The sequence below is a fragment of the Acinonyx jubatus genome, chromosome B4, assembly GCF_027475565.1.
Source record: "Acinonyx jubatus isolate Ajub_Pintada_27869175 chromosome B4, VMU_Ajub_asm_v1.0, whole genome shotgun sequence".
Taxonomy (NCBI): Eukaryota; Metazoa; Chordata; class Mammalia; order Carnivora; family Felidae; genus Acinonyx; species Acinonyx jubatus.
In genome coordinates this window covers 62,405,061-62,430,182 of record NC_069387.1, presented here as the reverse complement: position 1 = coordinate 62,430,182, position 25,122 = coordinate 62,405,061, and the positions used below count along the sequence as shown (strand labels likewise).

At 39.2% G+C, this 25,122-nt stretch overlaps 1 protein-coding gene across 7 annotated transcripts in view; it reads left to right on the top strand.

Annotated features, from left to right (window-relative positions):
• DENND5B (DENN domain containing 5B) overlaps positions 1–24,811 on the top strand; it is a 188,184-nt gene extending 163,373 nt beyond the window's left edge. For all 7 annotated transcript variants that reach the window (XM_027035852.2, XM_027035848.2, XM_027035851.2 and 4 more), the window contains 8 exons: positions 2,590–2,711; positions 6,624–6,769; positions 8,817–8,935; positions 9,962–10,149; positions 15,574–15,656; positions 16,223–16,349; positions 18,108–18,282; positions 19,965–24,811. In XM_027035852.2, the coding sequence (XP_026891653.1) occupies positions 2,590–2,711; positions 6,624–6,769; positions 8,817–8,935; positions 9,962–10,149; positions 15,574–15,656; positions 16,223–16,349; positions 18,108–18,282; positions 19,965–20,148 (1,144 nt within the window). In that variant the 3' untranslated portion in view covers positions 20,149–24,811. The remainder of the gene's footprint in view (positions 1–2,589; positions 2,712–6,623; positions 6,770–8,816; positions 8,936–9,961; positions 10,150–15,573; positions 15,657–16,222; positions 16,350–18,107; positions 18,283–19,964) is intronic.
• Positions 24,812–25,122: the final 311 nt, after the last annotated feature.

Below are 25,122 nucleotides of genomic sequence, written 5' to 3'. Positions count from 1 at the left end.
TGTCCAAAGAATAGATTTAATAAAGAATGCAAAGTGAATTATAGCCTGTGAACCTGATCTTGTACTCTAAAACTGGTTACTCCCCTTACCCATCCCCTCCCATTATAAATCATTCATGGCCACTGTTGCCAAAGTACAAAGAAGAAAATTATAATGATCACTTAAAATCCTACTACATAAAGGTTGGGCACCTGGGGGTGCCTGGCTGGCTTAATAGGTATAGCATGTGATTCTAGATCTCAGGGTCATGAGTTCAAGCCACATATGTGGCATATGGCATAGAGTTTAAGTTTACTTTACATACATACATACATATACATGTATACATGTATACTTTACATACATACATACATATACATGTATACATTATACATGTATAACATGTATAATGTATATGTATTATATGTATATGTATATATAATGTATATGTATTATACATTATGTATGTACGTATGTATGTATATATGTATGTTGCGTGCCTGGCTGACTCAGTTGGTAGAGCGTGTGACTCTTGATCTCAGCTCAGGTTATGATCTCACCGTTCCTGAGATTAAGCCCCGTGTAGGGCTCCATGCTGACAGCACAGAGCCTGCTTGGGATTCTGTCTCTGCCCCTCTCCCTCCCTCTATCTTTCTCTCTCTCTTTCAAAATAAATAAATAAACATTTTCTACAGTTTAAATAAAAAAAATAAAATTTTAAAAAATTTTAAAAAAGAATAAATTCCTACTGCATAAAGGTAAATCTCAAGTATTTCACATGTTTTCTTCTGTACTTCTATGCATGTTCTCTTACTTAAGATTATACTATATGTATTTAATATACCAAAAAAAAAGAAAAAAAAATGAAAGACTAAAGAAATGAAGAAGACAAATGACCAGATACTGTGGATGTAAATAAAGACTTACCTTCAAATTCTCATTCAGTCAATATCATTCAAAGAGTAAATATTTGAGCATCAGGCTCTATCCTAGGTGCCAGGGACAGTTTTGAACCAAATATTGTTCTTGCCTTCATGAAGCTTATATTTATCATGTGAGGGAGACACATAATAACATCACATAAATGGTGATCATTATGATGAAAAGTCAAATAGGGCAAGGGGATTAAGAAGGGTTTTGAGGACCACCTAGGTGGCTCGGTTGGTTAAGTGTCTAACTCTTGATCTCAGGGTCATGCATTCAGGTCCTTTGTTGAGCTCCACACTGGGTTTGGAGCCTACCTAAAAAAATGAAAAAAAATAAAAAAAAATAAAAAAGATCATACTATATGTACAATTCAGTATCCTCCTATTTTTGCTTAGCATTTTATAAACATTTCACTATATTGTAAGAGCATAAGCTCTGAAGACTGAATGCCTTTGTTCAAATACTGCCTTTACTGTTCACTATTCTAATGACTTTGGACAAGACACTTAACTTTTTTGTGTCTCTGTTTTCCCCATCTATAAAGTGAGAGTGCTGGTAGACTTACCTCATTGGGGTAGTCATGAGGATTAAATGTATTAATAACTATAAAACACTTGGAAAAGTGCTTAAATGTAAGTGCTTAATAAAAATTATTTACTATTTTTAGTAGTTGTTGTGTTGTTAAAACTCTTCCTAAACTTTATTTTTTTAAGACTTTTTTTTTTTTAACATTTTTTTTTATTTATTTTTGAGACAGTGAGAGACAGAGCATGAACAGGGGAGGGTCAGAGAGAGGGAGACACAGAATCCGAAACAGGCTCCAGGCTCTGAGCTGTCAGCACAGAGCCCGACGCGGGGTTCGAGCTCACAGACTGCGAGATCATGACCTGAGCTAAAGTCGGCCGCTCAACCGACTGAGCCACCCAGGCGCCCCTCCTAAACTTTATTTTTAATGCTCACATAGCATCCCAATGTATGCATATGCCATAATATATCTTTCCTTTTACAAATAACTTTTTTTTTAAGTTTACTTATTTCTTTAGAGAGAGAGAGAGCACGTGCACATGCACACACATGCCAGTGGGGGAAGGACAGAAAAAGAGAGGGAGAGAGAATCGCAAGCAGGGTCCTTGGTATCAGTGTGCAGCCAGACAAAGGGCTTGACCTCATGAACCGTGAGATCATGGACTGAGCCACACAAGTGCCCCTACAAAATAACATTTTAGTGGTCATTCATGAGTAAATCTTTGCCCATATTTCACATTATATTCTTAGGACAGAGTTCTAAAAGTAAAATTAATGTGTCAGAGGGTATGACTGGTTTAAAACAATTATTACCAACAAACTACTTGCCTGAAATTTTCAGCCCCATCAGCTGTAAGAATGGCTATTCATTGCACCCACACACACACTCCAACCTGGTCAGTACCGGTTAGCACTTTTTAAATCTTTATTAGTTTGATAGACAAAAATGGATTCATGGAGGTTTTTTCCTTTAATTGCTAGTTAAGTTACAAATGTGTCATTAACCATTTGTATGTGCATTTTTGTAAATTGTCTCTTCTTTCCAGGTGAAAGTTTCTACCTATACTGATTAAGTGAAGGTGTTTATTTTTAATGCAAGACATAATGAAAAGCATGAAAACTATACTATTATTTTGTGCTTGTCTTACCCGTTCCTAGGAAGCTTTATAAGCGTTATGCTTTTCTACGGTGTGAAGAAGAAAGAGAGCAGTTTCTTTACCATCTTCTTTCCCTCAATGCTGTTGACTACTTCTGCTTCACCAGTGTGTTCACCACTATCAGTAAGTCTGGAGAACTAGGTATTATTATTAGGTGAAGAGTTGCTCAGGTGACAAATGGAATAAGAGTTTATACTTTGAAAAGTGAGATATATGGTAGTTCAGTGAGGTAGACACTGTGGATGAGGTGGGCCCCAGACCTCTGTGTTGGAATGAAGGTTGTGCCCCAGCTTCCAGGGGTGCTGTGGGAGGGTGGCCCTCAGCTGTCAACCCCCATGGGGAGTCCTCACCAGAACAAACTACCTTACCCCCAAGATGATCCCTCCTCGCTGGTCAGCCAACATCCTAGGATGATCATAGGGCTGCCCTGGAAATTACCATGGATCAGCTGAGAACTTCACTGTAACTGCATCACAGCTTAACTTCTCTCTCAGCCCATCCTGCTTTCTTCCTCGGGTGGTGATCCCAGGAGGAACATCCTGCATGCAGATTTCTGACAGTCTGCTTCCCAGGAAGCCCAGTCTGCAGTAGGAAATGGGATGGATGTTAAAAAGGAATGTTTTATTAGGGATGTCTGACTGGCTCAGTCAGTGGAGCATGCAACTTTTGATCTCAGAGTGATGAGTTCAAGCCCCATGTAGGATCTAGAGCTTTCTTTAAAAAAAAAAAAAAAAAAAAAGGAATGTTTTATTAAACAAATGGTCCAGTATCTTACACAAAACACATAAAATTTTTAAAAACCAGCATACTGAAATAAACGTATAGAACTGTGAGCATCATTAAACTTTGATGATTCAGAAAGACTTCAGGACCTTACTGGATGATGTAGGTATATAGAGGGAGGAAATGCTGACTGGAGATGTGTTTCTGATAGAAAGTCGAATTATAGCATTTATTCTGTTCACCATTACTAATTCTTTTTTTAAAAAAAAAATATTTTAGAGAGAGAGAGCACAGTGGGGGTAGAAAGGCAGAGGGAGAGAATCTCCATGCTAAGTGTGGAGCCCAGTGTGGGGCTCAGTCTTACAACCCTGGGATCATGACCTGAGCTGAAATCAAGAGTGGTGCGCTCAACCAACTCAGCCACCCAGGCATGCCACCACTGTTTCTAATTCTTATGTGCAGTGGCCCCCCTTCCCCACTTGGAGAATTTTTACTTTGTGTCAGTTAGGAATTGTGTTTAGCTGCAAGAATCAGAAACTTGGAAAACAGTGCTTTAAGCAAATTGGTAGTTTTATATTTCTTACATAATGAGAAGTTTCAGGATAGTCCACAGTATGTTCACAGACCCAGGGTCTTTGTCCCTCTCTTCCTAGACCATTCTCAGTGGGTGCTAGCCATCTCATGGTCATAAGATGGCTGTTCTCAGTCCACCTTCTAACAGGAAGAAGGAAGAGTGCCAAGGAGAAAAGGGTAGAATCTGTGCTAAGAAAACAATTTTCCCCCCAAATCCCAATAATTATAACATTTCACTAGCCAAAAACTTACAGGTTTTGGCTTTCTAGTGTCTGACAGAGGCAGACAAGAAAAAATGGAGTTGAAATGGGTATTGAGCCAACCAGTAATAGCTGTCAACTGTCTGTTAGTATCTAAACTTTCAATCAGTTTAGTAAGTTACTGCTAGTATAAGAAGCTAACAAGGTATATACAGTTTTAAAAGAGAAGAAATAGCAGAGGTAGTTAGGACTCCTAAGATCCTACTTGTATCTGTATATTTCATGTAAGTAACTCTTTGAATTTGAAGAATTAAGATCTTCATGAAAGAAATATTTTTAAGTTTGGGACTCCTGGGTGGCTCAGTCAGTTAAGCGTCCTACTCTTGGTTTTGGTTCAGGTTATGATCTCACAGTTCATGGGATCCAGCCCTACATCAGGCCCTGCACTGACGGCACGGAGCCTGCTTGGGTTTCTTTCTCTCTCTCTCTCTCTCTCTCTGCCCCTCCCCTGCTAGTGCGCATGTGCACGTGCTCCCTTGCATGCTTGCTCTCTCAAAATAAACATTTTTTAAAAAGAAATATTTTAAGTTTAATAATATTACTCCTTTGATACTTTATGTAGTCGCTGTTGTGAGTCCGTGGTCTCTGCAGCCACAGAACTGCTGGTCCTAAGTCCCCCCTTTTTTTTTTTTTTTTTTTTTTTTTTGGTAGCTTTTCTAATCCTCTCAGTGAAAGGAATGAGAGAAGCCTCTGGCACCTAAAATAAAGTCTTGCACTAACCTCTTCTGCTTTCAGTTTCAAAACTCATTTGATTCTGATGATTACTAAACCATGAAAGTGTGGCCTTGCCTCTGACATTTTCCTTTCCTTCAGCTAAAATAAAAAGACAGAAAGGGAGGTTTTATTTGCCCAACCTAAAGAAAGTCTTCTATATAAAATTAGGGAAATGAACCGTTTATCCCATTCATTTTCCTCATCTAAGAGTGCATTGAACCGTGAGCTCATTCTCTGAGGCTGTATCTGGGCACCTTGTACAATAAATGTGTGTCATCGGGTGTGTAGATCATTCAAGGAGGGAGGGGTTCTAATACCCCCTCTTATGACTAAATGAGTAGAAATCCCAAGGATGCCAACAAAAATTGTATCTTGCTTAAAAACAAACAACTATGGCTCTGAGGGATAAAAATGTGTTAGTGTGTTTGAGCCATCCCCCTTTTTTAAAAGAATGGAGGGAGTGCGTAATGTCTATTTTGAATTGTCCTACCTTGTTTGAGCAAAAGGCAGTGATAGGACAGTGACATCTAGTGGTGTCCCTTTTGAAGAGCCTTCAGAAGGAAGAGGTTTCACACAGATCTCTTTCCACCTCTTGGTTCTTTCCCCCAGGGCTCCTTGCACGCGAGTCACCTTAATAGCTTTCCAAATTGTGATTTATAGACTTTTATGTCCAGAATGGCATTGTTTATTACTCTTGGCTTTGCATATTGTGCTGTAAAATTGGAATGGGAACATTCTGAAGCATTGTCCAAGAAGATTAGCAACAAAGGGATACGAAGAGACATTCACCCCCTTTTGCATATGAAACCAAATCAGCAACCATGCTCATGTGTACTTGATTTTGGAACAAAATTGAAACATTAAAGCAGGGATGCCTGGCTGGCTCAGCCAGTGAGGTACGTGATTCTTGATCTCAGGGTTGTGAGTTTGAGCCCCATGTTGGGTATGGAGACTACTTAAAAATAAAATCTTTCAAAAGACAAAGGAAATAAATAAAATATTAAAGCAGTAAAAATTCTATATAGCAGTCAGTTCTGGTGTTAATGCCTGAGATTGTTTTTTATAAATGTAAAGATTATGGGGGCACCTGGGTGGCTCAGTCGATTAAGCATCTGACTTCGGCTCAGGTCATGATCTTACCATTTGTGGGTTCAAGCCCTGCATCGGCTCACTGCTGTCAGCGCACAGACTGCTTCACATCCTCTGTCTCCCTCTCTCTCTGCCCCTGCCCTGCTTGTGTTCTCTCTCTCACTCAAAAATAAATAAGCATTTAAAGGAAAAAGGAAAGAAAAGCAAGGTTATATACATCACCACGCTAATACTCTGCATGCCATGCATACCTGGTGACATATATACCGTGGAAGCCATCACAAGTGTTGGACTTGTGGTTTATAAACTGGACCTCCTATTTCTAGACTGGAAGAGGTGATCTCCTCTTTTTAAGTACTTCTTGATCATAAAGAACAAACTATCTGTGAAAGCCAACAGAGTCCTTAATAAATATTTGTTATAGCATCAGGAGATTTTTTTTGTAATGTTTATTTATTTTTGAGAGAGAGAATGCGCCAGTTGGGGAGAGGCACAGAGGATCTGAAGTGGGCTCTGTACTGAGAGCAGAGAGCCCAATGCAGGGCTCGAACTCATGAACTGTGAGATCATGACCTGAGCTGAAGTCAGATGCTTAACCAACTGAGCCACCTAGGTGCCCCAGTATCATGAGAATTTTATTGCAATTTTTAATTAATTTCAGCATGATTTCTCTCAGTGATTCCCTATAGGTCAGTGATTATCCCCATCAAAAAGCTGAGCAATGCAATCATCACATCGAATCCTTGGATCTGTGTATCAGGGGAGCTAGGAGACACGGGAGTAATGCAGATTCCAAAAAATCTCCTTGAAATGACTTTTGAGGTAAGTTCAGCTAATACCTTTCTTAGCAGAAAATGTCTTACATAGTTCTACACAAGGATTCCAGTTTTGCTTTTTTATTTTTCCTCAAATCAAATAATATAAAGGAGTATTCAAGCATGCAGGATCATTTTTGTGAGTACAAACCTAAAGTTTTAAACACAATAATTTGTTTTGTATTTTTACTGCGATTAATTTTAATTATTAGGCTGTATTTTTCTACTTTCAGTGAAATACTTTTGGACTTTGCAAGGTCCTATTCCATGATTCCCAGTGCCTAGCACAGAACCGGGCAAGTAGGGAGCATTCAAGTCCATGCTTTTCCTCTCTTCCTGACTGTCAAGTGCTCCCTGCCTGAACCTGGACAAAAGGACAGGAGAACTGACATACATCCATGCTTCTGGCTTGTATACCATATGGTGGCATTTATAGATTGATTCTATAAAAATACCTCTCAATATTGTAGTCCATTTTCAGGTCTCACCCGGTGAAGTATTCCCTTATCTCTGAGCCCACATGCAGGTTGATCCTGGCATGCAGGAAGAAGACAAATATGTGCTCTTGTTTCAGGAGGGAAGTAGCACTAACTGTCCTTTTCTATTCTTCATATTCCTTATGGAATAGCAGTTTCCACTCCATCATGACACCCCCAAGAACCTGTTTTGGCCCTGTTTATCTAATGGACTCACAGCCAGCCACCTGTATATAAAAGATTAAAACCCTTGTCTTTTCTTTGACTAGCAGGTGTGGAACATAAACTGTATATAAATCCCATCATTATTGTTTCCAGACGCTGTCTCATATCTGTCTCCTTTTCCATCTATCCTGCCACAACTAATTCAGGATGCCATCCTCCCTCACCTGGATTGCTATGATGCCTTCTCTCTCACCTTGATACAAACAAGTGAAGGGCTTTAAGAACTCATAGCTCTGCTGTTCCTAACCATACATAATCAGTTGGGGGGTCTGTGATATTTTATCAGAGTTTAAAAGTCAGATTTTAATTGACATTTATTTTTACTGTCCTGTTATCATTGCTTTCTTTTTTTTTTTTTTTAATGTTTTATTTATTCTTGAGAGAAAGAGAGACAGAGCATGAATGAGGGAGGGGCACAGCAAGAGAAGGAGACACAGAAGCCGAGCAGACTCCAGGCTCTGAGCTGTCAGCACAGAGCCCGACTTGGGGCTCGAACTCAGGAGCCATGAGATCATGACCTGAGCCAAAGTCTCAACCAAGTGAGCCACCCAGGCGCCCCTCATTGCTTTCTTTTGTACTTGTCCACCAAGGGCCAGGAAGGACATTAATAACTGTACTTTTTTTATGATAGCTTCAAAGACTTCTAGCAGATGAGGTTTGAAGTCAGTTCTGCCTTAGTATTTGTTAGAAACAGAAAAATAGCCATGTCAGTGATTTTTTTATATCTGTAGTTGTTTTCCTGACCACACTGTAACTGAATCTAAATATCATCCTTTTGCCACTTCTTTTTTTTTTTTTTTAACTTTTATTTGTTTTTGAGAGACAGAGAGAGATAGAGCATGAATGGGGGAGGAGCAGACAGAGAGGGAGACGCAGAACTTGAAACAGGCTCCAGGCTCTGAGCTGTCAGCTCAGAGCCTGATGCAGGGCTCGAACCCCCGAACTGTGAGATCATGACCTGAGCCGAAGTCAGACACTCAAACGACTGAGCCACCCAGGCGCCCCTACTTTTGCCACTTCTTGAAATTCTTCTCATCCTAAAGGCACAAGTTCTGAGTTCCCCAGCTAGAAATAATTTTTCCTTTTCCAGTGTTTTTCTAGTACTTGCTTACATCTCTAGTTTAGCACCTTGTACAGTCCCCTCATTTGATAGTTAATGTCCATATGTCTCCTCTCTCAATAGATGGGATACCTTAGATGTGAATATATTTCTCTAGTGCAAAGCAGAGCCCATTATGCAGGATGGGTCCTCTGTGATTATTAAATTAGATGGGACCAAAGTGCCATCACTGAAGCTAAGAGATAGCGGCGGTAAGATCAGGCACTGAATAACCTGTGGTCCTGTTCCTACAGTGCCAGAACTTGGGGAAGCTGACCACTGTTCAGATTGGTCACGATAACTCAGGACTGTTAGCCAAATGGCTAGTGGATTGTGTCATGGTCAGAAATGAGATCACAGGACATACTTACAGGTAAGTAAATGTCGTTGGGAGATCAGAACTCTTTGAGATTCTTTAGACAAGAAGAGGTTTAAGAATTGTTTTCTTTCTAAAGCTTTCTCCCTGCCTTCTGAATTTTACTTTAGTTTTTTGGGTTGTTTGGTTTTGCTTTTGTTTATGGAATACAAAATTGCCCCCCAAAAAAACTTGTAAAAAAATTGATTATGTTTGCTGTTAATGCTTAGTCCACAAGTGTTGGCAAAGAGTGATCTCTAATTAAAAAAAAAAAGAAGGTTGAAGTAATTCATTTAGTAAAAAGGAAAGGATCTTTTCGACTCTACTAGTTACAGCTGGCACTCCTCTTTGGAAGTACTCTCCTCTTTTCTCCTATAACTGAACTCCCAAATTAACTTCTAGTTTGAAAATATTCTTCTCAGAAGATCTAAGCACAGGATTTTAATATAGACTAGGTATGCGAAAATATTGAATCATTTTAATTTGGTTTAGTGCAATAACAATTTGTGGCTATATAAGAGAGAATGTCTTTATTTTTCAGAGATTCATACTGAAGTGTTTTTAGGAATGAAATGTCCTTATATGCACAATGTACTTTAAAATACTTCAACAAAAAAATAGAGGCGCCTGGGTGGCTCAGTCAGTTAAGCATCTGACTTCCACTCAGATCATGATCTCACATAGAGCCCCGAATCGGGCTCTGCGCTGAAGCTCAGAGGCTAGAGCTTACTTGGGATTCTGTCTCCCTCTCTCTCTATGCCTCTCCCCCACTCACACTGTCTCAAAATAAATAAACATTTTTAAATACGTCAACAAAAAATAAAAAGAAGCATATGGCTAATCATTAAGTCTAGGTGATAAGAATATGGGTATCTCTTATACTGTTCTCTCTACCTTTCTGTGTGTTTGAAATCTTAAAACATAAATTTAAAAAACAACCCATAGGCACTAAAATGATGGGTTTCACCCATGAGGCCATTTAAAGAATTCTGATTAAACTAGTAAAGTACTGGTGATTGAGAAGTTGTTTTTCTGACCTACAAGGTTCCCATGTGGACGATGGTTAGGGAAAGGCATTGATGACGGAAGCCTGGAGAGAATCCTTATTGGGGAATTAATGACCTCAGTGGCTGATGAGGATCTGGTAAAGCAGTGTCGGACTCCACCCCAGCAGAAATCCCCCACCTCAGCTCGGAGACTGAGCATCACTTCACTGACAGGAAAAACCACCAGTAAGTACTGTCCTTGTTAAATTTTCAGTGTGCCTCAGGTGTTGCAGGCATCATCTGGGGCCATTTTGCAGGAAACTGTTGCATTAATGAATTGTGGTAAGATTAAAAAGAAGAAAGCTGAAGAAAATTAATTTGGGCGAATGGAACTTAAAAGACAGGAGGGGAGAGAAAAGGGAAAAAATAAGGGAAGAATTAATAAATAATTAAAGGCCTGAAGAATTTAGGTTTAAAAACTGCGTGCTCTGTTCTAATTAAGCTATAGAAATATGAATAAATAATATTTTTACTGAAACTTAAAGGAGGAGGGGCATCTGGCTGGCTCAGTCAGTAGAGTATATGACTCTTGATCTTGGAGTTCAAGCCCTATGTTGGGGGTAGATTGTACTTTGGGGGAAAAAAAAAGGTAGCTGGGGCACCTGGGTAGCTCATTTGGTTAAGCATCTGACTCTTGATCTCATCTCAGGTCTTGATCTCATGGTTGTGAGTTCAGGCTCCAAGTTGGGCTCAAAGCTGAGCATGAAGCCTACTTAAAAAAAAACAAAAAAACAAAAAAAAAAACCCTAAATGAGGAATAAAGATAGCTTATATTACAGTATTCCCAGAGAGCCGTATCTAGCTATCCAGAGCCCGTTGTTCTAAGAGAAAAATATAAAAATTCCTCTCCTTACCCCCATCGTCCTACAGAAATGATAAAATATGTAAAGGAGTGATTTCTATGGACAGGATGCTGTGCTTATATGCCATTTTTAATAGTACCATAAACTTCTACTAATTTATGCTAATGTGGGCTTTACTAGGCTGAATAATGTCTCCCAAGGGTATTAGATCCTAATCCAGAATCAGTAACGTTACTTTTTTTGAAAAAATCTTTTCAATTATTAAGTTAAGGATCTTGGGATGGGAAGATTATTCTGGATTATCTGAATGGGCCCTAAGTACAGTCACATATATTCTTATAAGAGGGAGGCAGACAGAAATTAGAAACACACAAGAGAAGACAGTATCGGCAAAGATTGGAGTGATAACAGCCACAAGCCACAGAATGACAGCAGCTACCAGAAGCTTGAAGACGTGAGCATACTCTTCCATAGAGCCTCCAGATGGTTGTGGCCCTGCCCTGATTTCTGCCTGGTGATAATTTCTGACTTCTGGACCTCCAGAACTATGACAGAATAGATTTCTGTTGTTTTAAGTCACCAAGTTTGCGATAATCTATTATAGGAGCCACAAAAAACTAATACAGAGGCAGTATGATTTAATGAAAAATTACGGAAGTTTATCAGTGAAGTGGTTTTATTTTAGCCATAGACAATAAAACCATAAGTAGAATAACAAGGGTACCTGAGAGGTCCTTAGTTTACTTAACAAAGAAGTTTCCCTAGATGTTTTTACTCCCTATCCATTTATTAGCACATAGTGATATATTAATATTAGAATGATATAGTCTAAAAATCCCCCTTATTCTTTCTCAAATTATTCCCCTGATTCATAATTCCTTGTTGCCTTCAGAAGTAAAATTCACACCACACACACTGGAAAAACAAAAATTTCAAAGACTGATAATACCAAATATTGGTGAGGATGGAGAGCAGTGGAATGCTTGGACATTGCTAGTGAGAATGCAAAAGAAAAACAGTTTGGCAGTTTCTTATAAAGACATACATACACTTAGCATACACTTGACACAGAATCCCACTCCTGAATATTTACTGGAGAGAAATGAATACATGTATCTACACTAAGACTTGTATTCAGATGTCCCTGGGAGCTTTATTCATAATAGCCAAGATGGAAACAACACCAAAATCCACCACCTGGGGAGTGGATAAGCAGAATGTGCTACATGTATTCAGTGGGGTACTAGTTGGCAATATATAAAAACGAGCAAACTGTTGATACATCTAACAACATGGGTAAAACTCAGAAGCATCATACTAAGTAAGTGAAAGAGAACAGACACAAAAGGCTAGATCCTATACGGTTCCATTTATATTAAGTTCTAGAAAAGGCAGTATAATAATGATAGAAAGCAGAACAGCAGTTGCTAGGAGATAAGAGCTGGGGAAGGGGATTGATGGAAAAGGACACAGGGGAACCTTTTGGGTTGATGGAACTTTTCTACGTTATGATTGTGGTGGTTGCATGACTATACATCTGTCAAAGCTCATCAAATTGCACACTTAAAATTGGCAAATTTACTGTATGTAATCTTAAATTGACTTAAAAGACTGATCTTAAAAGATTTCAGTTCAGCCTATCCTAATTATTACAATGTCTAAAACAGTCCCAGTTTTATGGGGTATTACTGTTTTGAGAGGTCTTATCCTCTACTTTTGGTCATATTTTCTTTTCCTTACTCAATAAGTAGAAAATTTTAAATAACCTGAAATTCAGAGATGGGAAACTGGTATTTTCTCACCGTGTGTGCAAGGTGATATTTAGAGAACTAAAAGTTTTAAATCAATTTTAAAATATTACTGAATAGGGGCACCTGGCTGGTTCAGTCATTGTATCATGCAGTTCTGGATCTTGGAGTTGTAAGTTCCAGCCCCATGTTGGGTGTAGAGATTACTAAAAAATAAAATCTTTATGGGCCCCAGCGTGGCTCAGTTGGTTAAGCATTCCTCTCTTGATTTCAGCTGAGATCATGATCTCATGGTTCGTGAGATTGAGCCCCGAGTTAGGCTCTGTGCTGATAGTACAGAGCCTGCTTGGGATTCTCTATCCCTCCCTCTCAAAAAGAAATAAATAAACATTTAAAAAAATAAAATAAAATGGGGCACCTGGGTGGCTCAGTTGATCAAGTGTCCCAACTTCAGTTCAGGTCATGATCTCATGGTTGGTGGGTTCAAGCCCTGCATCGGGCTCTGCACTGACAGTGTGGAACATGCTTGGGATTCCCTTTCTCCCTCCCTCTCAGCCCCTCCCTTGCTTGTGAGCTCTCTCTCTTTCTCTCTCTCTCTCTCAAATAAATAAACTTAATAATAAAATAAAATAAAGTCTTTAAAAATAAAATACTATTGATTAGTACAGGGCTATTTTATAATGAATGAAAGTTTTCAAAATAGGGGCACCTGGGTGGATCGGTCAGTTAAGCATCCGACTCTTGATTTCAGCTAAAGTCACCATTCATTTCAGAGATCACTGTTAATGAGTTTAAGCCCTGCACTGGGCTCTGCACTGATAGTGCAGAATCCAAGCCTACTTGGGATTCTCTCTCCCTCCTTCTCTCTCTGCCCCTCCCCTGCTCATTCTCTTTCTCAAAATAAATAAATAATAAATAAAAATAAAATAAATAATAAATATGTAAAAATAATAAAAAGTATATATGTAATTCATTTATTTTTTTAAAACTTTTCAGAATAGATCTTCTTTTTTTTTTTAAGTTTATTTTTATTTATTTTGAGAAAGAGAGAGTAGGTGGAGGAGGGGCAGAGAGAGGGAAAGAGAATCCCAAGCAGGCTCTGCACCATCAGCACAGAGTCCAGTGCGGGGCTTGAACTCACAGATGTGAGATCATGACGTGAGCTGAAGTCGAGTCAGACACTTAACTAACTGAGCCACCCAGGGCACCCCTAGATTTTTATGTTTAAAAGAGAAAATACTCAGGGTGCCTTGCTGGCTTAGTAAAGTATGTGACTTTTTTTTTTAATGTTTTATTTATTTTTGAGAGAGAGAGTGTGAGCGGGAGAGGGCCAGAGAGAGAGGGAGACACAGAATCTGAAGCAGACTCTGGGCTCTGAGTTGTCAGCACAGAGCCCGATGTGGGACTCAAACCCATGAACAGTGAGATCATGACCTGAACCGAAGTCCAATGCTTAACTTACTGAGCCACCTAACCACCCCAAGCATGTGACTCTTGATCTCTGGGTTGTGAGTTCAAGCCCCATGTTGGGCATAGAAGTTACTTAAAAATAAAAACAAAATTTTTTTCTTAAAAAGAGAAAATATTCAGAGAAAGGAAAAAAATTAGTAGCAACTGAAGAGGCCACAGTATCAGTCCTTCCTTTTAACAATTTCTATGCATTGGTATAGAAAAAACTTACCTGAGGGGGCACCTGGGTGGCTCAGTCAGTTAAGCGTCCAACTTTGGCTCAGGTTATGATCTTGCTGTTTGTGAGTTTGAGCCTTGCATCAGGCTTCCTGCTGTCAGTGCAGACTTCAGATCCTCTGTCTCCCTTTCTCTCTGCCCCTTTCCACTCTCTCTCTCTCTCAAAAATAAATAAATAAACTTAAAAAAGAAAAGAAAAAAACTTACTTGAGTTTTACCTGAAGAATGTTTTATGCAAGAAATCCTCCAGCAGTATGAATTCAAGATTCCTTTTTTTTTAATAAGGTTTACTTATTTATTTTGAGAGAGAGAGTGCAAGCGGTGGAGGGACAGAGAGAGAGAGAGAGAGAGAGAGAGAGACATAATCCAAAGCAGGCTCCAGGCTCTACTCTGTCAGCACAGAGCCCGATGTGGGGCCCAAACTCATGAACCAAGAGATCATGACCTGAGCTGAAGTTAGCTGCTTAACTGACTGAGCCACCCAGGAACCCTGAATTCAAAGATTCTTAAACAATAGAATGTGTAGTTTGTCCTTTATGATGTGATATGTAAACGTAAGAGTTAATCACCACAAGAAAGTACCAAATACTTAAACTTCTCGTTACCTACTTCTATCCCTAGATAAAATGTGTTTAACATCTCTTTTTAACCATTCTTGGGTTTTGGGAGGCAAAGGCAGTTTAGATCCCATTCAGGGAGCCCACCAAGGTCTCCCTTAAAAACAAGACCTGAGCAAGTGCAGGCCGGGAGAATGAAGCAGTACCCAGGTAGACTAAATAGCCAGAAAGGGAAGCTGTTCTGGGCTTTGGGTGCCTCAGTGTACTTGGCATCTTCCCTTTACTTTAAACACAGTAGCAAAAACACAGATTTCAGGTTAGCCATTCAGAGCTTCACAAACCTTGGTCTGTGCCCACTAAGGAACTCAAGAGTTAAGTAGGATAAGGGAGTACCTGGAATGATGCCATGGGTCTTTCCACCTCACTCCTCAGATCCAGGAGCTTGCTAGCACTTTGTGACAAGTACCATGCCAGGTTATTTACACCTGCAATATCTCATTCACTTTTCCCAGTGACCCATGAGGTATATGTTTTCCCTATTTTAAATTGAGGAAATTCAAACTCAGAAGTTAGACATTTAACCAAGGTTATAGATTGCAATGGTAAGGTTGGAATTGCAATCTAGGAATCACAATTCCTTTGTGCCAAGATGCCTCCCCTTGGCCAGACTGACCTGAGACAAGTTTCATGGAGCGCCTGACAAGCCATCCTCTGTGGTGAAGCATTTCCTGCATGGGTGGACACAGTTGATATCCCATAGTACTTTGGTGTATTTCCCTTGCATGAGAATTCAGCCGCTGTTCATTATTTTTTCAGAACCCAATGCTGGACAGATCCAAGAAGGAATTGGGGAAGCTGTAAATAATATTGTGAAGCATTTTCATAAACCTGAAAAAGAGGTATGATCATCTGTCAAACTTAATGTATAGGATTTTTAGGGGCACCTGGGTGGCTCAGTCATTGAAGTGTTGCATTTGACTCCTGATCTCAACTCCTGTTTGATCTCTGGGTCATGAGTTTAAGCATTGCATTGGGCTCCACAGTGGGCATGAAGTCTACTTCTACTTAAAAAAAAATTATATATATATATGATTTTAAAGCCACTTTTATACATGATACATACAGTAGAGGGTATGTTTTTATTTGTAAGCTTTCTAGTAGCTACAAGAACATACTTCATAGCTACCTTCAACACCCTTTTCTCTAGTGTTTTTCTTTTTTTCTTTCTTTATTTGTTTGTTTATGAATGAATGAATGAGAGGGCGGGGAGGGACAGAAGATCCGAAGCAGGCTCCACACTGACAGCAGAGAGCCTGATGTGGGGCTCGAACTCATGAGCCGAGAGATCATGACCTGAGCCGAAGTCGGACATCCAATTGAGCCACTCACATGCTCCTTCTCTAGTATATTTCTTAAACGTAGGTGCAGCAGATTATTCTTTGGCACTGTGTGTTTTGTTCCACAGAGAGGAAGCCTCACGGTGTTGCTGTGTGGAGAAAATGGCCTGGTTGTGGCACTTGAACAAGTCTTCCACCATGGCTTCAAATCTGCCCGCATCTTTCACAAGAATGTCTTCATCTGGGACTTCATAGGTAAATTAAAACAGGTGTATGTTACTGTAAAGGCACTGAAATGTTTCTTAGAAAACTCGAAGACCCAGGAATTTAAGCAAATAAGGGTTAGTGACAAGGGAGTATGTTTTTAAAAATATATATCAAATTAGCACTCTCTTTGCTTTTCATTCAGTCGACAAATATTATAGTGTCCGTAATATTCCAGACACTCACTGTTCGAGATGCTCAAGATACACATTGAGGCGGTAGAGTATGCAGCTCCTGATCTCGGGGTTATGAGTTCAGGCCTAGATTGAGTGTGGAGCCTACTTTGAAAAAAAAAGATACACGTTGAGATATAAGGAAACAAAACAAAAATTCCTTTGGTTGGCAAACTTACATTCTGGTGGGGACAGGAACACAGATAAAACACAAAAACATAACAAGTATGCAGTTCAGCTGGTATGTTAGCAAGTGATGGTTGATCTGGGAAAAAAAATAGTAAAGTGAAAGGAAATGGAGTGAAGAGTGCTTTTTTAAGTGGGGTGATTATACGCTTTGTGGACCAGGTGATATTTGAGCAAAGACTTTAAGGAAGTGAGGAATTGAGCCATATGAATATCTGGGAGAGAGCACTCCAGGCTGAGAGAACTGCCAGGGCAGAGGCCCCAAGTTTGGAGTGTGCTTGGCCATTGCATGGAGTAGCAAGTGTAGTGCGAGTGGGGCAGAGTGAGGGAGACAGAGTAAGAGGATACTGGGGGAGAGGGCTGTGTACTGCCAGACAGGAGCTTCAGGGCCTTCTAGACCTTTGCAAGGACTTGGGTCTTTATCATGATTGAAATAGGAAGTCATCGGAAGGCTTTGAGCTAAGGAATAAATGACATAAAATAACTTCTGTTTTGTTTTAAAAGGATTACTCTAGCTTTATGTTATCCAGTATGATAACCACTACCATAGCTACGTGTGGCTATTTAAATTAATTTAATTTAAATTAGATTTAAAATTCACTTCGTTAGTCACACCTGCCTTACCTAGTAGCTACCAACTGGAACCTTGCAGATACAGAACATTTCATCCATCACAGAAAGTTCTGTTGCAGTGTACCGCTCTAGCTTGCTAAATAAGCTTTGTAATGCGGTTCTTCTAGAATTCCCAGTTTTCTTAAAGGGGTGATTAATCATTTTGTGTCTTGTAAATATAGTCTAGATGAAGTGGTTGGTTTTATCCAACTTAGAGTTTTTAGACAAAGAAAAGGTTAACAGAGCTAGGCCTCCAGGAGTGATTTTTTTTTCTTTTGGAATGCCCAGAATCTTACCACTCCTGTTTCTAATATATGTATACATATCTCTTCCTCAGATTTCTTGAGTCAGTTCCATTTCAAGGATTTCATTGCAAAATGTCAGCCAGCCACTGTATAACTAGAACAGAGGGCACATCTCCATGGCTACCATGTATTTGCTAGCTACTCCTAGAAGGTTCCAGTCTTGACCGGGGAGTCCATCTGTTTTTCTTTTTTGCCAGTTTCCATTGCTTGAAGGTATTCCAAAGAGAGTAAACTTTGCACCCTTCTGGAATGCAGTCTAGATTAGAAAATAAACTCCCGGAGCATATCGTTCCACCAGGAAACATGGACCTCTAGAATTCATCGTGAAATCAGTGATAAAGTAATGATTTTGGTTTCCAGACTGGCTCTAATGCAAAGCACCACTAGTGTTTCCAGAATAAACTAAGTGATTAATCTTTCTGTGTATGAAGTATTAATGTGTATTGTGATATGATTCTGACTTCCTTCCCCAGAGAAAGCGGTTGCTTATTTTGAAACCACTGACCAGATTCTAGACAATGAAGACGATGTCCTTATTCAGAAATCATCCTGCAAAACCTTCTGCCACTATGTAAATGCTATTAATACTGCACCCAGGAACATTGGAAAGGACGGCAAATTCCAGATTTTAGTTTGCCTTGGAACACGGTATAAAGCCAGTTCTTGACTTTCCCTATCTTTGTTATGTTTTGAACAAAAGTCCAGGAGGGGCTGCCTCAGATCATGCCCCTTCCAAAGCTCTCCCATGGGCTCCTTTCATTGCAATTTTTATTATGAAACTATGTTTATTGGGTACTTGCTGTGTATTGACACCATGCTAAGTACTCATTTAATCCTCCTATCACTTCCCCACCACAATACATGAAGTAGCACTGTACAGATGTATAAGGTACAGCCGAGTTAACAAAGCTTCCCAGGGTCACACAGCTAGAAAGAAGCAGAGCCAAGATTCATACCCAGTCTCATTTGAGTGCCCAAGCTCTCAACCATTATACTACACTGGCTCCAAAGGTGGGTAGATAGGTAATGGGTAGTTTGGTAAGGAATTTGACACACATACGTATATTTACTGTGTAGGGTTTGTGTTGTGTATCTATAGCACCATGTTGTTGGTCTTTTTCTTTTTTTTTTTTTAATTTTTTCACCATGTTGTTTTAAATTTAATAACATTGTAGAATTCATATGATATAAATAATTCTTAAGTATATAAAGTCTTCTCTTTGACAGTTCCCTACCCCTTTATTTTTTGAAAATCACGCATAGGAGCTTTACAATCCATTAATTTTTAAACAGCTGTCAGAATTATAAGAAATGAAACATGTAGGCCTTTAGAACAAGATTTTTTTTAAGCTATCTGTGTAATGTGTTTTTTTTTTTTTCCTACAGACCTAGAGCCCCAACAGGAGATTGGCAGGCCTGGTTATGACTGCTTTTATCATGAAAGGCATATCGAGGGGCTCCTGGCTACTAGCTCAGTCAGAAGAGCATGTGACTCTTGATCTCGGGGTCATGAGTTTGAGCCTGAGGTTGGGTGTAGAGATTACTACAAAAAAAATAATAAACTTTAAAAAAAACAAAAGGCATATTGAGAGATGCTCGATAAGGATGTCTTAGATATTTAGTGGCGGGTAACTAATGTCAGAGGTTAATCAGGACACACTGAAGGTTGAGATGTCCTCCTGAAAGAACTGGTTTATAAAACTAAGTTCTATATTTCTTCTTAATAAAAGGGCCCAGTTTCAGCTATGCTTTTAAAATTCCTTTTAAACATGATCCTTACCTCCTTTTATCTCTTGTTCTGATTTATTAGACTAATGCAACCCCTCTTTTGGTTTGTAAAATCCACTTAATGTTTTTCTTTCCTTTTGTTCCTTGTTACGTTGTATAAGTTTTTTTTTTTTTTTTAATGCTAATCCTGACTATTTAATGCAGTCTTTCTTCCCAAAGGGTCAGCGTACTTTGGCATGCCTTGCCACAGATGTCTGAGTAACACCCCTGTAAAAAAGAGATACAAAATGACTTTCTGCCTCTTTTTTTTTTAAGTGTTAAATCAGAATAGAGAATCTCTTTAATGTGGGTAGGTCCTTATGGCCAATTTGCCCAAATTTATTTTCAGTCTCTTGGGTTTTCCCATTAACACTGTATCATTACTGTATCTTTTTAACCAGCAAATTTCCAAAATCTTGAATTTGGTTTCTCCTCTGCTGACCTGAGAACTTGGCTGGATTTTGCTCCATCCAGTCCTACACCTTCCCATTGAAAGTTCTAACATGTGTTGTTCTGCAGCAAGGTGGGCAGGGCTCAGGACTTCTTTCTCTTTGACTCTGTAGGGATCGCCTGCTCCCACAGTGGATCCCACTCTTAGCCGAATGTCCTGCCATTACCCGAATGTATGAGGAGAGTGCCCTCCTGCGAGACCGCATGACTGTCAACTCTCTCATCCGCATTCTGCAGACCATTCAGGACTTCACCATAGTCTTGGAAGGATCACTCATCAAAGGAGTGGATGTGTAACCCAACTGGCTAGAAGCTCTCAGTCCAGACCCCTTGCTCCTGAACCTTCCCCAACTATGGGGACCGATTTGGACTTGTCTGATAAGGTAGTGAGTCACTGCAGGGGGCAACACACCATATTCCCCAATTTGAACAATCCTCACACTACAGACAAGGCAAAATGCTGTATTGTAGTTCATTTGAACCTGGAATTTAGTATAAAATAGAGTATTTTCATGTGTTAGATGTGTGTAAATATGCTATCTTCTTTAAGAAATTATATTACTCTAATAAGATACTTTTCTTAGATTGAATATTCCTGTGACTTAACATAAGTAGCTTAACCACATTGGGAGTTGGGAGGGAAAGAGTGGTGCTAGCCAGGAAGAAGCCAGTAAACACGTAATTACAGTGCAACCCAGTCGGGCTTATTTTTTCCCTCCAGGTATCACAAAGGAACCCAGAATGCATTGTTATGTCGTAGCCATCCATCCTGGTGTGTCTGATCCTTTGTATTGTGAATGTAAACAGCTTTACCTACTGTATGTGATAGTCCTCACTTCTATATTTTAAGTTACAGTTGGTTTCATACATTTGAATTGAGTCACTTCTCCAGTCTTTTGGAAAATCTTTTTCCGTCGGCACAAGATAAAGACACAGTTCAAATATTTTAAATACTGGACCCCAGGAGCTTGGCTGAACTGGAAAGAGAACACACAAAGCCCTGAGAAGTATGTTAAATTGTAGGATTATCACTTCTTTACCCTTTGGAAAGATTAGCCTAGACTAACTTCATTCTTGGCATTTTTATTCTTGTTATGTGAGGTACTTTGAGGAGACGTGAATTTCAAAGTGTTGGTCTTACAGTTATAAGAACTGCAAACGGCAGTTTGATTCTGCACTTATAATTTGGCCATCTACGCCCTGCAGCAGTTCTTACCTCAAGGATAATCTCAAACCCTGTCTTTGTTAGGTTTCAGTCACCTCCCCCCCTTCCTGTGCCCATCCCCCTCTCAGGAAATGGAAGGAATGTCTAAGAAGGAGGAGGGCTTGGTGTAGCTTGGAATGTTTTTGTGAAAGTATTTGTTGACCATGATAATGCAAATAACAGAGGGAAAGAGAAAGAATGAACCCTTTCTGGGTGTTTCAGGGCAAGTTTTATGTTCCTTTTCTAAGAAGGGGTAATAAATGTAAAACAACTGGCCCAGAGAAGGTAAAAGCCAGTACAGCACAGACTGACAAAATGGGAGCAGAACCAGAGGTGACAGTTTTGAAAGACCAAACATTGCGAGTAACTTTCCAGTTGGGTATTTTATAAGGAAGTTAAATAAACGTGGTATTAGCTAGTTACCTTAAGACTTCGTTTATGGTAGGTCCTGTAACCAATTAGGCATTTGCACATTGTTAGCAGTGAAATTGCCCCAGCACTGCGCCGGCTTTTATTCCCAGTTGTGGCTGAGAAGCAAAGCCATGGCCTCTCAGGACCCCCGTACGATCTTGAGGGTCCTGGGCTTTAGCCAACAGTATTGTTTCTCTTCTTTCCTGAAGGAAGAAACTAATGAACAAGTGCCTCACTCCCTTATCAAGCACTGTATTCAGCCAGGCGACCAAGGCACATCCCCTTTTAATATCTAACTTAGTATTTGAGGAGGAACAGGGAGTTGAAGGCCACATTTAGAGACCCACGAAGGGTTTAAGAACAGGTTTTTGGGTGACTTGGGTAGACTGGAGATTTGTTCGCCTGAGTCTACAGTGTGTCTGCGTAACAACGCAGCTCTTCCAGGATCATGGAAAGTCTATTATGGGAGACGTCCAGAACCCATTTCACACAGGTTCTTGTGTTGCCGTGATCAGAAACCACTGAATGATCAGGGCAGGGTTTTATTCTTATTACCTTCCTCATAAGACCATGCTTCTGGCACACTCTGGGCAGCCGAAGGATGACTTAGGTGAGCAGGCTAGCATTGAGTGACCATTTTACAGATAGGAACACTTGAGGATCGGAGAGGTTAAATACCCCACAGCTGGTCAGTGACAACAGAGTCTAGAACTCATGTTTTTTATTACACCAAGACTGCGTGACACTGAGCTCCGAGGCATTCATATTAAGTCTTTGTACCCCTGGATCTTTATTCATACACCCAAGCAAGTAGGATATAAATATTACTATCCATTTATAATAAGCATTTATAAGGATTAACATTCTTTTTAACAAATGGTTCTGAAGTGGTTGAGAATTATATGTTATAAAAACTGGGAGCAAAATTGGATTTGGGGCCTATGAATAAAACCATTACATTAAAAGTAATACCCAAAAATAAATTATACGTAAAGTTTTATCCCACTCTGTGTGATAGGACCATAACAATGGGAATGACCACTTTCACAAGAAATAGTCACACCAGAACTGACACATCTTCTAGAGTGCTGGGCCCTTTGAATTGGTCACATCAGGAGCCCATATACTTATTCCAGTGATACAGCCAGGACTCCAAACATGTGGGGACCTCCTTCTGAGCCATCTGAAGGGCCTACAGCCCATTCTTTTGAGTATTGCCAGTGATGGTAAATCTTGACCTTTCAGAAGAAATTTAATATTCGGAAACAACAAAAAGTTCTTACAATCCAAATTGATTAATAAAAAGGATGCTTAAGCAGAGTTTGAGGCCGCAAGGAAATCATTCTAAAGAAATAAGACTTCTCTCTTATGTGGCTTATAACTGTCCCTAAGCCAATACCAGAATATTTTGAGCAGGACAGTAGAACCTTTAGAATGAATGTACATAACCGACTTTTGGAAGGACCGTACCTATTTAGAGGTATCCTTTTTGCTATATTAATTTTTTAAATCAGTATATTGCTTTATATAATTACACCTCAAAGTTAAAGTAAGTAAAAATCAACTTTGTAATTTTTTTTTCCTCAGAATAAATTAAAAGTAATGCCTGGAACCATAATTAGTATTTTCACATAATAATAGCTTAAGAGGAAATTATTTTAAAACTAAATTGCCAAAAATATTACCTCTTGAAACATCTAATTTCCAAGTGTTTTCCAAATGTCCTGAAACTCCTAATGTCAGCCTTTCTGACAGCGGCATTACACTTGTTGGTATTACGTGTGAGGCCCTACAAGCGGTGCCCTGGTTGGGGCTCACCAATGCCATAAAAATGACTGAGGCTCAGCGTGGAGTAGCATAAAGTGCCATTCCAGTTGGGGTGAAATCGGCCTTATAGAGAACAAAAGCAAGGCTTCCCAAGGCGCCCTCTCCCTCCCCTTTCCCACTGGGAGCAAGAATCTGATATAAGAAACCTAAACCTTGCAAGAGTCTGCAGTTGCCCTCTAAAATTTATTTTAAATGTTGCAGACATTTTTGAATCTTTGTGACCCTGTGACATTTACTTTAACATGCCTTTTTAAAAAATCATTTTAATGAGCTTCTGTCACACTACATGAATGATGAATGATACAGGGGAAATACTGAATTGCTTCTATCTCCTTTTTTTGGAATAAAGCACTGTTGTATGTAAATGTAAGTGAAAGAGAGGTAGAAACTATACGTAACAGTTTGTGTGTAGTATATGTTGATGCCTCTAAGATATTTTGAAACAGGAGGCAACAGATGTGGACCTCAGATCCCCAGGGAAATATTTATTTGACAGCATTGAAAGTGTAGCTCTTAATCGAAATATCTTCTTTCTGCTAAGAATTATGATTTTTCAGTAGATTTTCACTTTGAGTATTGTATTTTCTCTGTGAGGTTTACAGAAGCTATCCTTTTCAACATGTTGAAGGGACAATCTGAACCTTAGCTATTTATATTTCAGTATTAACATACCTTCATTGAGAATGGAGTCGTGGCCTCCTCTCTACTTTTATAAAACGAATCCTGTTTCCAAGTCATCAGTTTCTTTTGAAGTCCCTGTTTCTTTCCTAAGCATTTGTTACATTACCATTTAGCTTTAAAAAGAGACAGAAACGAATAATAAACTTCTAGGTCCTTTATTCCTATTAAAATACATTTACAAATCTCTTGGATTTCCAACCTGTTTTGAAGAGGGTACTGATGATCAGAGGAATCCAAGAAGAAATGCATTGTCCCAGATCTTCCTGGAGCTGATCATCCTCTCAAGGACAGAATAAAGATTAGCTCCAGAAATGTATCACATTGAGCAGTTGACACCAGAGGGACAAAAATATATATCAAAAAATTTCTCCTCATCTAAAGGAATCCAGGGCATCCTTGGGTTATGTGGGAGGGAATCATGCTTGATCCAATTTCCTGAATGAATTTGTGTGTGGCTCCAGTCTGTTCCAAACCTTGTTCACAGTAGAGAGGTATGGTAAGGAGTTCCTGTTGTCAATCAGCTGAGGGTGTTAAACATAGAAAAATCCTTCTATGTTACACTTGAGCCGTGTGTAAATGTACCCTGTGTATCTTTTTTTAAAAAATGAACATTTCTGCATTTAAATTATATTGTGTTTCTTTGTATTGTTAACAATGCATCAGAACTGGATTTTTTTTTTCTCATCTGAACATAATATAAAATTTAAAGAGTATTGTGATATCAAGCACTTTAACATACATATCAGAGAAACTGACGTGGGTTTTTCAGGTTTTGGAGTACATTTAAATATGACTTTTCATGCTTTGTTCTTTACAAATAAAACTGTGGGGTTGATACTTTGTTTTGCTTTGTTATTACAGAATCTTAATACTGAGTGGTAAGTGATTTCAGAAAGTAGAGGGATAAACCAAAACCATTAAGTAAGTAGTAAAAATACTCCTGCTGGGCAACTGGTTATCCAGAAGAGGTTTAAAAAACAGTTTTTTTTAAGGTTCAAGAAAACCATACAGAAAAATCCGTTCTTGGCGTAAAAGCCTAAACAAAAAAGGAGAAATAAAATTTTTAGAGGAAAATACAGAATGCATTTATGAACTTAGGAAAGGGAAGTATTCTTAAGACACTCAAAAATAACAGAAGGCAAGGTTTC